This window comes from Haematobia irritans, chromosome 3 (genome assembly GCF_050003625.1).
Source record: "Haematobia irritans isolate KBUSLIRL chromosome 3, ASM5000362v1, whole genome shotgun sequence".
Taxonomy (NCBI): Eukaryota; Metazoa; Arthropoda; class Insecta; order Diptera; family Muscidae; genus Haematobia; species Haematobia irritans.
In genome coordinates, this window is record NC_134399.1 from 144,627,910 (window position 1) to 144,642,122 (window position 14,213).

The 14,213-nt window shown below is 34.7% G+C and overlaps 2 protein-coding genes across 3 annotated transcripts; both read right to left on the reverse strand.

Moving 5' to 3' along the window:
* Positions 1-2,848: 2,848 nt before the first annotated feature.
* LOC142231746 (farnesol dehydrogenase-like) lies at positions 2,849-5,602 on the reverse strand. Its single transcript, XM_075302374.1, has 2 exons — positions 5,030-5,602; positions 2,849-3,025 (listed from the first exon to the last, which is right to left on the reverse strand). The coding sequence occupies exons 1-2, from the start codon at positions 5,597-5,599 to the stop codon at positions 2,849-2,851; spliced, it is 747 nt and encodes a 248-aa protein (XP_075158489.1). The 5' UTR covers positions 5,600-5,602.
* Positions 5,603-12,623: 7,021 nt separating this feature from the next.
* On the reverse strand, positions 12,624-13,689 carry LOC142230555 (farnesol dehydrogenase-like). 2 transcript variants are annotated; one of them, XM_075301195.1, is made up of 3 exons: positions 13,079-13,689; positions 12,846-13,013; positions 12,624-12,792 (listed from the first exon to the last, which is right to left on the reverse strand). In XM_075301195.1, the coding sequence occupies exons 1-3, from the start codon at positions 13,652-13,654 to the stop codon at positions 12,721-12,723; spliced, it is 816 nt and encodes a 271-aa protein (XP_075157310.1). In that variant the 5' UTR covers positions 13,655-13,689; the 3' UTR covers positions 12,624-12,720. The 2 variants fall into 2 exon arrangements, with proteins under 2 accessions (XP_075157310.1, XP_075157311.1); XM_075301196.1 differs by lacking the exon at positions 12,624-12,792 and having other exon boundaries at positions 12,799-13,013.
* Between the last annotated feature and the right edge of the window lie 524 nt (positions 13,690-14,213).

The window sequence follows — 14,213 nt, forward strand, 5'->3', positions numbered from 1 at the left end:
TTAGACTCGTAATATCCAACATATGTAAGTATGCTTGCTGACTGTGTCTGAAGCATTGGCCAACAAAGACTTCCAAGTAATAAAGCTAAAATACAAATCACACACACAAGTCTGTTAAGAAAATCGCCCATGTCTGATGTCTATTTCAAAGATTCTGCCATTCATGAATGACCATCAATGGCAATGGACATATGATTGTCTATAAAAGGATATGCCATACATTATAAACGTTCTTAAAATTTTTGTGTGGTAGACTAAAATCGGCATGTCACTTTGTTTTTCTGGGAATTTTTGGCCGTTTTTTTGTTTGTGGATGAACGTTCATCAAGAGTCAAAAACAATAAAGATATACAAAATGAATGAAACACTCCATAGAGGACAACAATTTATATGAACAAGAGAGATGAAAGAAACCGGGCACTTTCTTAAGGATATCCGAGAAAAAGAAAGGATGAATACATACTTGATGCATTGTTGGAATTGTTAAGGCAGTGGAAAAGGGAAGGCATAAAATCAACGACATCGTAAAAGTCAATCGAGGAGGGTTATTATTTAGCGGCCATTGGTTACCATATTTATTACAATGTGGGAGGACTGTACGATAGGGCAAAATTTTCTTCATTCTTTGCGGTTAAAGAAAATTCTAGTAGTAAATTTTATTGTCTTTTTTCGTCGTAATGGTTATGCGAATGAAATGGATTTAATGATTGTCAATAATATGAAAGATATTTGCTAAGAGGCTTACAACTTTAACTACATTGGACATAAAAAAATGGGTTTCTGCTCGCATTTGTGCAGTTTTCACTTATTTAGGAAGAAGTAAAAACAAATTATTGTGCACTCAAAAAAAGGTTCATTTACATTCAAAGATTTTAACCTTCCTTTGAAAATGTTGGTATTGATTCTAAGCCAACGATAACCCTTTTTTAATATAAAGACTGTTGTTAGGAGCTATATGTTTTTAAACTAGACTCGTTAATGTTAAAATTCGTACGCAGATCTCATTTATCGAACCACCATGAAACAAATATTATAGTTCTCTCTTCGTCGTAGCGGTTTACTTGAATTTCAGGGCGGTTTGATGATAAATTTAAAGAGTCTACCTATGAAGTCTAGATCGAATTATTGATTTATAAGAACCATTTCTGTTTGAGTTTTAGAGGAATAATAACTATCTCGTGTAAGTGTGCTAGAAAACTATGAAATAAAGCCTTGATTTGAAATCTAAAATATTAAAATGATTACGAGAAGTAAAATCTGGAATTTGTACTTTCAGTTTCAAGCAATTTTCATGATCAGTGCACCTCAAGAAGTGAAATTGAGGCCTTCCCAAATAGACCCATAAAAACTGAATCCGATAACAGTATATAATTTCAGGCAAATCGGATGAAAACTGCCCAAGGAAATAAATGGGAGATCGTTCTATATGGGTATAGTACCCAAAAATATGGACCGATACACACCATATTCAGCACACTTAAATGTGGTTCTGAAAAACCTACAGAATCTAGACCCAAAGGGAGCCACCGTGGTGCAATGGTTAGCATGCCCGCCTTGCTTACACAAGGTCGTGGGTTCGATTCCTGCTACGACCGAACACCAAAAGGTTTTTCAGCGGTGGATTATACCACCTCAGTAATGCTGGTGACATTTCTGAGGGTTTCAAAGCTTCTCTAAGTGGTTTCACTGGAATGTGGAACGCCGTTCGGGCTCGGCTATAAAAAGGAGGTCCCTTGTCTTAACATGGAATCGGGCAGCACTCAGTGATAAGAGAGAAGTTCACCACTGTGGTATCACAATGGACTGAATAGTCTAAGTGAGCCTGATACATCGGGCTGCCACATAACCTAACCTAAACTAGAACCCAAATCGGAGAGCCGATTTATAAGGGGGCTATATCAAAACCAGCACCGATATACAATATATTCGTTATACTTATTTATGGTCTTAAAAAACATCTAGATTTCCAATTTCAGGCAAATTGGATAAAAACTACAGTTTTTAGAAGCCCAAATAGTAAAATCGGGAGATCGGTCTATATGGGAGTTCGGTCTCCATTTTCAGGAAACCTTTTGACGGTCGTAAAATACCTTTAGATTTCTAATTTTAGACAAATTGGACAAAAACTACGGTTCTCCAAGACCCCAAATCGGGAGGTCGGTTTACATGGGGAGTATATCAATATATGGACCGATACAGTCCATCTTTGAACTTGACCTGCCTGCAAGAAAACGAATCTATGCCAAAAGTCAGGACTATAGCGCCATTATTGAAGGCTGTAGCGTGATTACAACAGACAGACAGACGGATATGGTTATATCGTCTTAGAATTTCTCCCTGATCAAGAATATATACTTTATATAGACGGAAATCGATATTTCTCTGTGTTACAAACGGAATGACAAACTTATTATACCTCATCACCATTCTATAGTGGTGGGTATAAAAACATTTCCACGGACGAGAAACATCTATCGCATGTGATTGATTGTGGTGATATATACACTTGTCAAAAATCTGTCATGCCTAATCTGCGGTGTTATCAGTTTAGAAACATTTCGAGAGTATACTTTTAGGCTGTTTGATAAAATATATATTTCCTGTGTGACCAGACTTTAATTTTTTCCACCACATTTATGCCCTGTTTCTGTATATCGAACGATAGCTTTCTTTCGTATTTCAATGGAAATAAAATTGATTTTGGTTTCTCTAAATATATAAATATTGATCTCAGACTACCTTTGTATATATAACCTTCTTTGTTAAAAAAATAATTTTTATGCTCAATATATTTTTTGTTAATATTATATGAAGTATTTATTAATAGTTTTATTTAAATTAGAAAATATCAATATAATTCACCAACTGGTTTAATAATCATTTCATGTATTTGAACGTGTGGCGGTGTTGATATGACAAATAATACTGCAGAGGAAATATCTTCAGGCTGTAGAAAGCAATCGCCCACATATTCCCTCATATGGTCGGGAATTATTTCAGTATCGGTTGCACCAGGACTAATGCTCTAGAAGTATAAAATAAACTCATTGAATTCTTTAATAAAGTACAATATAAAAAACCAAATTGTGTAAATGCGAAATGAATAATATAAACATTATTACGAGAATTGTCTATTAAATCCTTAGCCTTACCGCCCGATTCAAGTCTATCGCTAGAGTAACTTACGTTTGTGTAGTACATTCTCGTAAAAGGGTTCTGAACCCTAGAAAACTGGAAAACGCACAAAGCCGGTTGGTGATTCGATTTTTGCAACACAAATTGAACTTGGACTAAACTCATTGACTGGAAAGATATATGGAGTTGCACGACAAATCTGGGAGTCGGTTTATATGGGGGCTATACCTAAATGTGGTTCATTTGTAGAGTTGGGTAGTTCGCGAACGAACTAGTTCAATTGAACGGTTTACTGAAATGAGCGAGCTGAACTAGTTCACATCTATTGTTATTTTCCGTTCACCATGTCAGTTTAGCTAACTAAGCACATTTTATCGTTTGTTCGCTCAGTTATTTTCGCTTTCGTAATAATTGGACAATTTTCTGCTTTTACGCTCTTATCGATATTTTTTGCACATTAGCAGTTCGGGATTCTTTTCGCATGTGGTTTTTGGGATGAATAAATCAACGCAAGGCTAATGTGTTTCATTTATGATGAACTGGGAGAAAGCAACAACATAAGTTGAAATGAACCGGTCACTGACCGAAAATGAACTAATGAACTAACTGACCGAACTAGTTCGTTGATCGGAAAAGAGCTGAAGTGAGCGATCACTACACTGAACTATAATGTCCAACACTATTCATTTGCAATAGCATCCGACCTACATCAAGAACAACTACCAGTCCTAAGTTTCAAGTCGATAGCTTGTTTCGTTCAGAAATAAGCGTGATTTCCACAGACGGACAAAAATCGTTAAATCGACTCAGAATTTCACCACGACCCAAAATATATATGTTATGGGGTGTGAAACAAATATTTCGATGTGTTACACACGGAATGACAAAGTTAATGTACCCCCCATCCTATCGCTATAAAAATATAGCTCTTTATTTTGTTACCCTCCATACCCCACCAAAGGAATGTGATCACATCATCAATTATATATAGCTTCCAAGAAATTTTAAGGACTTCAGACGGAATCGTCATCATGTTGGTCCATATAATGCAGCATTATTTCCTGCTCCATTATATCGGCCCAACCCGATTGGGATACACCTTTCCATTTTAGTCTTGTCAAATAAGATATCGCACTGCAAAATCACGCAATCCATGACATAGATTGCGTTCGATACTTAGTTCCTATGATGGTTTTACTCGGTTACAGCAGCTCATAGTGTACCACACCCAGATAGGTTATGTTAGGTATAGTGGCAGCCCGATATTTCAGGCTCACTTAGTGAACTTCTCTCTTATCACCGAGTGCTGCCCGATTCTATGTTAAGCTCAATGACAAGGGACCTCCTTTTTATAGCCGAGTCCGAACGGCGTTCCACATTGCAGTGAAAACACATGGAGATGTTGTGAAACACTCAGAAATGTCACCAGCATTACAGGGGTGGGAAACTTTTTGGTGTTTGGTCGAACCCACGACCCTGTGTATGCAAGCGGACATGCTCAAACCACAACCAGTTGGTCCCACCACTTGGGATTATCGTAGTGGATACACTTTTCATGCAATGAAAAAAAAAATTTCCTGTGGAGCAGCTGTTAGCAAGTTTCCCACAAATTTTGTGAAACTTCGCGTTTGTCGCGTGATGTTTTCGTTAGTCGCGTGAATTTTCGTAAAACGTTTGTGAGCGTTAGTCTTTAAAAGTTGTTCGAGGTTGTGAGCGTGCGTGCGGTATTACGGCTGCTCATTTCGCACGCTTCAAATGTACAGATCATCGCCATCACTGAGACCTATTTCAAGTATTCGGTATCGCCCAATTTTGTTTATTTGGCACTATACACATTTTGATATTCATTTATTATATTCCTTTCCAATTTTTAATTACTATTCCATTCACTTACTGTAATTTTAATTTGCGTCCCCAATCCCCTAAATTCTTGGCGATAGATTTCCGTAGCAGCAGTTAAAGCATATTTCGAAGGACAGTAGATATTGAATTCAGGAATACCAGTCGATTTAGGAACACTATGACCAGCTATACTATTAATAATTATAACATGACCATTAAACTTACGATCCTTCATTGACATGAAAGCTCGTTGAGTACAATAGACTACACCCATAACATTGGTTTGAAGAGTTTGATTCACCTCAGCAACATCCATGGTAACCAATTGATCAATTTTCCAACATCCAGCATTATTTATTAGCACATCAACACCACCATAGCGAGAGATAATTTGATCGAAAATTTCATTAACTGAATTCACATCGGAAACATCACATTTCATAGGTATCAAATTGTTGCGCTTATCTTCGGGCAATTGATCTCTTAAAGCTTCGACACGTTCAACCCGTCTAGCTAAACCGATAGCGATCAATCCATGCTCAGCAAGATCTTTGACTATTGCAGAACATATGCCAGAGCTTGCACCAGTAACTACAGCAATTTTATTTTTCCAGCGATCCATATTCAAGATTCGTGCTCACTCTCTGCTGGTTTCATAGCAACTAAATACATATTTTTTGTGGAAGTACGGAAATATTTAACCCAACTCCGCATTCTAATTTGAAATTTCCAAATTTGCTTATGGACCAATTAAGAAGATAAAATATTTTGACAAAACAATTTGGTTTCTCTAGTTTTTCAATTTGGATTACTTCATTCATTGACCTCCAGTCATTATAATGATCTATCACAATTAATCCCCATCCTAAGACAAATGTGCTTAGATTTGAAGAATTGAGTTCCACCCAAATCATCAACTCTTAAGGCCATTTTCATGGAGATCCGTTAGCGATTAACTTTTACTTAACAAAAAGTAAACTGAAGATATTTTTGTTGTGGGTTATATTTAATTGAGATATATTTAGAATTTAAGTTTTATACACATCTCTCGTACAGTTTGCTTGGTTAACTTCATCATTTTGAAAGTTTTAATTGATCATAAAAAAATGATAATGGGTGAACTCATGAATATATGTGAGTAATTAGGAAATGGTTTTATTTTCCAGAACCACCCAATTACCACTGGCGTAATTGGGTGGTTCTGGGGAGGCTTAACACACTTTCATAAAATAAAAATTTCGAGTTTCTTCGGCACGGTCGAACCTTTTGTACTCACTATCACAAGGGTCGCTCATACGAGTTGCCTTTTATTCGGCAGGAATAGGCAACCCTAGTATTGCAATCTGCCAACTGACAGCTCTATCGTAAATCTTGACATTTTTTAGACTATACGTACTCACACCCAGAAAAAAAGCCTTCGAAAAAATGTTCATAAATTTAATTTAGCCATTTTATTTCGATTAAGTTTGTTTATTATTTCATTATGATTAATCTATCATAAATGTGTATTTCGAATAGTTATTTTGAGTTTTATCATAAAGATATCTAAACAAATGTATAATAATTTGGAACTGATTTATAGTAAAAAGATAGTTAATGTCACAAAACTATAGGATTGAGAAGCTTTAAAACGACTTCTAATTTATAATATACCTAAAGTATAGAATTAAATTAAATCAAAAGTATAGAATTAAATTAAATCAAACCTCTCAGAAGAGCATCGTTAGACCTTCCGTATTTTCCATCAAATGTCAGTGCCATATCCGTTGTAAATTTTTTTATCACTTTAATGTTAGCTTTTCCATGAAGATCAACTGTGACAAATCTCAAAGGTAGATTATAAATTAGTTTTAAATTTTTATTTTGGCTCAACTGCAATTTCTTTAAAGTGGTTTTGGCACATGAAAACCATATTTGACATCTATAAGTAAGAATAGGTAGTACCTAGATATTTTACAGACTTCTCAAATTCTATTTCGCGTATTTCCAGTTTTCTAGAAGGAATTCTTTTGAAGGGAACAATATAGCTTATGACTTTTCGTCGTTTATTTTAATCTTCTTATTTTAATAGCTCGTGAAGATATAAGCGCTTTCTGAATCTTTCTTAAAATGGCAATAAAAATGACACTGACATCAGCGTAAAAAGCCATATAATGTCCGCGATTAATTTCAAAGTCTGAGATGTAGAAAGAATATAGTAAAAGAGATAAACTAGAACCCTGAGGGAAACCTGCAGGGATATCACTATGTTCATAAACTAGCATAACATATTTGGGACACATATGTTAATACGATATGATGTTATGTTTGGGACATAATAAATATATATTAATTTAGAAATTAGCTATAAACATATATGTGTTTAGAAAGAGAGACCGAGAGGGTATGCTGCAAATAAAAAAGTGTGCCTTAAAAATATACACACACAAAGAAAACTTCATTAAAAGTTTTTTCTACCAGGGTGAAACGTAATATGTTTCAACAATAGAAACGAAATTTTGTTTGGACCAATCCTGAAAATATATATTCTTAAAGCCTTTTTATCTGATGAATCGTTAAGTGCTCAGATCTAAAACCATATTAACAGCTGTGTACCAAGCTTCAACATGCGAATGAAATTTGAAAAATATATATTTTTAAAATGAATATTTTTGTCTAGACAGTTTTAAGAATGGGTAAAATTTTGGCAATCTTAAAAGAGTTTGGAAAATAGGATGTGCATATGCAGATATTGTAAATTCTCACCAGAAAATTTAAAGCGTTCCCCAAACGATTCTTTAATAGAATATTACTAATGTCTATACGAGACGATTTAGAGTTTCTAAGACAACTGATGATAGACTTAAGTTCGTCCACGTTAGTCATAGACTGCGGGTCTTTATTCGATGTTCAATCCTAATCTATGAGCTTATAAATCAATCAATTTTATCCTCTTTTCCATTAAACTGGAGGAATTCCCAATATTGAGATGTGCCTGAAAGTAGAGGGTGCTAATGAGATATGTGACAGTTCCGAAACGATTGTAATCTAAAGGGCTTTACCCAAATCAATTTGACAAATATACGTTTAGTCAATGCGTGGTTTTAAGCTGAAATCAAAACAATAACGATTACCGATTTAGATTGACAAAATATAGTCTTTCAGTCATAATCTTTTAAATCTAAACTTTTAGAAAAATATGTTTTTCATATGTTCCGATATAAACTAAATGTGTTTCGGGCACAATTTTTAAACACAATATATTTAAGTGCAAACATATAATGTTCCTAAACTAACGCTAAATGTTTGGGACACATATGTTAATATGTTAGAATTTATTATGTTTGGGGCATGAATGTTTCATAAAAATAATATGTGTGAATGTAAACATATATAAATTTACAAATTTAAAGCAAACATATATATGTTGTGATATTTTATTCAGAGAGCGACAGAGAGAGAGAGTATAGAGAAAGAAATAGAAATGGAAACCGGGAGGATTGAAGAAAGATATCAACATAACACAGCGAGAGAATGAAAAGAGAACAATTTCTGTGAAACAAGTTGTATGTTGTTTCGGAAAACTGTTTTATTATAAGGCCAAAAATTTGATATGCTTAAGTCTAAATATTGTTTAATTTGAATATAAGAATGAGTATTCGGAGTAAAGAGACTAAACTTTCGGAACCAAGCAGCATTTTATGTATGTGTGTTTTGTTTATCATTTTGGCATTATGGGCACAATTTTTTTTGGTAGTTAAAAGAAATCGGAACGTACGAGGAGTAAGTCAAAATATTCAGGCAAAGGAAATTAAAAAAAAACGGTGGAAAATACAAAAATTGCAAAGGGATCTTCATAAAAATAACGAAAGGGCACTATACTCTTTTTCGAGTTGGGACATGAAAAAAGGAGGAAATAGTGAAAAATTAAACAGTAAAATGTATAAAAACAAAGTTTAGTTCCTCTTTATTAATAAGTAGTCGAAGAGGAGTGGACGGACCCCTTCAAATATAAAAGCGGGAATTAAGTTCGAGTTTTGCAGCAAAAACAATTGAAAAAGTTTATTTTCTTTAAAATGAATTATTAAAGAAAAGTAAAAGGCAAAACAGGGTCATTTTGGAGCGATAATGCCAACTTAATACCGGCCTTAAAGATAAAAATGAAATTAAGTACAAAACACGATAAGTTTTAAATGCATTTAAAATGGTGTTAAATGCTAGTAAAAAACTGTGTATTATAAAACTATTTATGTATGTTTATGCTCGACTCCACGTACTTCTTTTGTTAGAGTTTTTGAATCCTTCCAAAATTTCAAACGATTATACCAAAAACAGTTTTTTGTTACAAAATTGTTATTTTTGCAATAAAAAAATAATATTTTATCAAAAAACTCAGTCCATTTCGTTTATATCAAGCACTGTTTCTGACTGTAAATCTTTAATAACCCGAAGTTTCGAAGTTTCATTATAAAAATTTAATATAGTAAAAAACAAACAAAAAATTGGTGTTCGGTCGGAGCAGGGATTGAACCTCCGACCCTTTGTATGCAAGGCAGACATGCTAACCACTGCTTCACGTGGCCAACAAATGTATGTTTCTGTTAAATAATGTTACGTTTGCATGGCATCGTGTGCGCTGCAAACTATGCTGTATAAATGTAACTTATAACGATAATTGTCCACTGGTGACTATAACAGCTACGTAGCCCGGTGGATAGTGTGTTGGCTTACAAACTGTATGGTCCTCGGTTCGATTCTCCGTCCAGGCGAAAGGTAAAATTTAAAAAATGTATAAAATTGAATAATTTCTTCAACATTATTTGTATTTCAGAAAAAGATGCCAAGAACTAAAAAATTTCGTGGAAGTGAAAATTATGTGAGGGAGCACAATCTTTTTTGGAGAAAATTCTTCCAAGCATATAATATTTTTGGGGCTCAAAATGCTTCCAAACATATAATATGTAATTTGAATGAAATTGCGATTTCTCTCCTATCAAGACCACGGTTGCCACAGTTGGTAGAATTGTAAATTCTTAATGTTTTGGTAAATTTTTTATTTCTCTCTAATTATCTGGAGAAATATAATTTTGAAAAAATTTCCTTAGAAATAAAATTTTGGCAAGGTTTTTCTTAGAAATAAAATTTTGAGAGCATTTCCTGTAGAAATAAAATTTTGACCAACTTTTCGATAGAAACAAAATTTTCGATAGAAATATTTATTTTTTTTTTGATAGAAAAAAATAGACATTTTTTTTCATAGAAATAAGATATTGACAACATTTTCTATAGAAATAAATATTTTACAAAAATAAAAATTTAAAAAAAAATCGATTTCGAATTTTATTTAGTTTAGTAGATTTTTTGGAATTTTTTTTTTTTTTTTTGGATAAAAAAAAAGTTGGACAAATTTTTTTTATAGAAATAAGATTTTGACAAAATTTTCTATTGAAATATATATTTGACAAAATTTTTAATGGAAATAAAAATTTCACAAAATTTTCAATAAAACTAAAATTTTGAAAAAAATTTAGATAGAAATAAAATTTGGATGTTTTTTTATTTAGTAGATTTTTGGTAAAATTTTCTTAATTTTCCCACACTGATTTTAGCACGAGTGGCAACCAAGACTCTTGTATATAGGGGTCTATATAGACCAACTTTGACATCTCGCAAATCATTAGATCGGGCCTATACTAAAGGGTGATTCTTTTGAGGTTAGGATTTTCATGCATTAGTATTTGACAGATCACGTGAGATTTCAGACATGGTGTCAAAGAGAAAGATGCTCAGTATGCTTTGACATTTCATCATGAATAGACTTACTAACGAGCAACGCTTGCAAATCATTGAATTTTATTACCAAAATCAGTGTTCGGTTCGAAATGTGTTTCGCGCTTTACGTCCGATTTATGGTCTACATAATCGACCAAGTGAGCAAACAATTAATGCGATTGTGACCAAGTTTCGCACTCAGTTTACTTTATTGGACATTAAACCAACCACACGAATGCGTACAGTGCGTACAGAAGAGAATATTGCGTCTGTTTCTGAGAGTGTTGCTGAAGACCGTGAAATGTCGATTCGTCGCCGTTCGCAGCAATTGGGTTTGTGTTATTCGACCACATGGAAGATTTTACGCAAAGATCTTGGTGTAAAACCGTATAAAATACAGCTCGTGCAAGAACTGAAGCCGAACGATCTGCCACAACGTCGAATTTTCAGTGAATGGGCCCTAGAAAAGTTGGCAGAAAATCCGCTTTTTTATCGACAAATTTTGTTCAGCGATGAGGCTCATTTCTGGTTGAATGGCTACGTAAATAAGCAAAATTGCCGCATTTGGAGTGAAGAGCAACCAGAAGCCGTTCAAGAACTGCCCATGCATCCCGAAAAATGCACTGTTTGGTGTGGTTTGTACGCTGGTGGAATCATTGGACCGTATTTTTTCAAAGATGCTGTTGGACGCAACGTTACGGTGAATGGCGATCGCTATCGTTCGATGCTAACAAACTTTTTGTTGCCAAAAATGGAAGAACTGAACTTGGTTGACATGTGGTTTCAACAAGATGGCGCTACATGCCACACAGCTCGCGATTCTATGGCCATTTTGAGGGAAAACTTCGGAGAACAATTCATCTCAAGAAATGGACCGGTAAGTTGGCCACCAAGATCATGCGATTTGACGCCTTTAGACTATTTTTTGTGGGGCTACGTCAAGTCTAAAGTCTACAGAAATAAGCCAGCAACTATTCCAGCTTTGGAAGACAACATTTCCGAAGAAATTCGGGCTATTCCGGCCGAAATGCTCGAAAAAGTTGCCCAAAATTGGACTTTCCGAATGGACCACCTAAGACGCAGCCGCGGTCAACATTTAAATGAAATTATCTTCAAAAAGTAAATGTCATGGACCAATCTAACGTTTCAAATAAAGAACCGATGAGATTTTGCAAATTTTATGCGTTTTTTTAAAAAAAAAAGTTATCAAGCTCTTAACAAATCACCCTTTAGAAATTGGGTGATATTTGTGGACCTAAACGACCTCTAGATTTCCAAGTATATCGAGTTGGAGACCAAATTTCAATGCGTTACAAATGGAATAGCAAAGTTCTCTCTATGTGAAGGCTATAACATTTTTCAGTTACAATTAACCCACAACGAAATTATATCCAATTTAGTTAAAGGGGGAAACGTACAAAAAAATCTCAATGAAATTTTAAATCAACCTTTATTGGCTGCACCCAAAGAAAAATACTTTCCTTAGGAACGAAATTTAGACAAAGGAAATTCTCCTTTCTTATAAAACATTGGGAGCCACCATGGTGCAATGGTTGGCATGCCCGCCTTGCATACACAAGGTCGTGGGTTCGATTCCTGCTTCGACCGAACACCAAAAAGTTTTTTAGCAGTGGATTATCCCACCTCAGTAATGCTGGAGACATTTCTGAGGGTTTCAAGCTTCTCTAAGTGGTTTCACTGCAATGTGGAACGCCGTTCGGACTCGGCTATAAAAAGGAGGTCCCTTGTCATTGAGAAGTTCACCAATGTGGTATCACAATGGACTGAATAGTCTAAGTGAGCCTGATACATCGGGCTGCCACCTAACCTAACCTAACCTATAAAGCATTCTTGTAGAGCATATACACTCGAATTTGTGATAAATGATTCAACTATTGTCTGTAAACTATTTTATTTGTTTTTGAAGGAAATTTTTAGCGACAAAAGAAACTTTGCTTAAAATGTCATTCCTCAGAAAAGAAAACGCTTCTTTCAGTATAGATACATATCATTATATATCAGATCAGAAATGAGTCCATTTTTACAAAATATACGAATATTTTTCTAAAATTTATTAAGTTCAATTATTGTAAAATTAATAACTCACTTCACATTACCTCACCGACAGGTTTTACAATCATTTCGTGGACTTGAACGTGAGGTGGTGTTGCAATGGCATACATAATACTCGATGATATGTCCTCAGGCTTCAAGATTACCGAACCAGCTTCAGCTTTAACAAAATCGGGTACCATTTCCGTATCTACAAGACCAGGACTAACACTCTGAATGTAGAACAATTAGCATTAGTGAACACACATAGCCAAAATGAAAAAATCTTCATACTTACTGTAATTTTAATCTTTGTACCAAGACCAATAAATTCTTGCCGATAGATATCACGCATGGCTCGTAAAGCAAATTTCGAGGGAGCATACATATTAAGGTTAGGAGCTTCTATACCATTATATGTGGGTATATAATGGCCAGTCATACTATTTATTAATATCACATGACCATCAACTCTACGCTCCTTCATCGATTTGAAAGCTCTTTGGGTACAATTGACCACTCCCATTACATTGGTTTGTAGAACTTTTTGAGCCTTCATAATGTCCATGGTGGCAAGTTGGCCCGGTTGATAGAGACCAGCATTATTCACCAAAATATCCACACCACCCAATTCATCGATAATTTGATCGAATGCCTTATTCACCGATTGCCAACTGCAGACATCACATTTTATCGCTGTTAGGTGATTTTGCACTTCAGGCGACAAATCCTTTTTTAAATCCTCCACACGTTCATAGCGTCTTGCCAAACCAACTACCCGTATACCATTTTTCAAAAGATCCTTGATTACTGCCGATCCTATACCAGAGCTAGCGCCAGTGACAACAGCTACCTTATTCAGCCAACGTTGCATTATTGTGAAATTTGTAGTAGTCGCATATGGTTTTTATTTGCTGAGGACATGGTAATGATTCTCAATCTCATTGAATACTCGCAGCAAGATTCTATCTTATTCGAGATTAATTCTTCACTTGTCGATAAGGCTGAATTAAATGTAGATAGTCTACATGGCCAATAATAATAACCTTTGAAAATTGTGCAATTATTTTAAAGCACTGATAAGCAATAATAGATGGTGGTTTTTTTATTTCCTGTTCTTAAAATAACAGGAAGAGATTATTTTCAAAATAATAATAACAAGGTTGTTTATTGGAGTTTTACAAAAATCTTAAATAAATATATTAAATAATTTTAATTGATTGATTCTAACTAGAGGTGTGCGCGTGAGGGATTTTTCACGCACGATCACGCACGCTCACAAATTCAAAATGTCATTCACGCACGATCACGCACGCCGTTTTTAGAATTGCTCACGCTCACGCACGCTCACGAATGAATTCGTAACATTCACGCACGATCACGCACGCCCGTTTTTGAATTGCTCACACTCACGCACGCTCACGAATGAATTC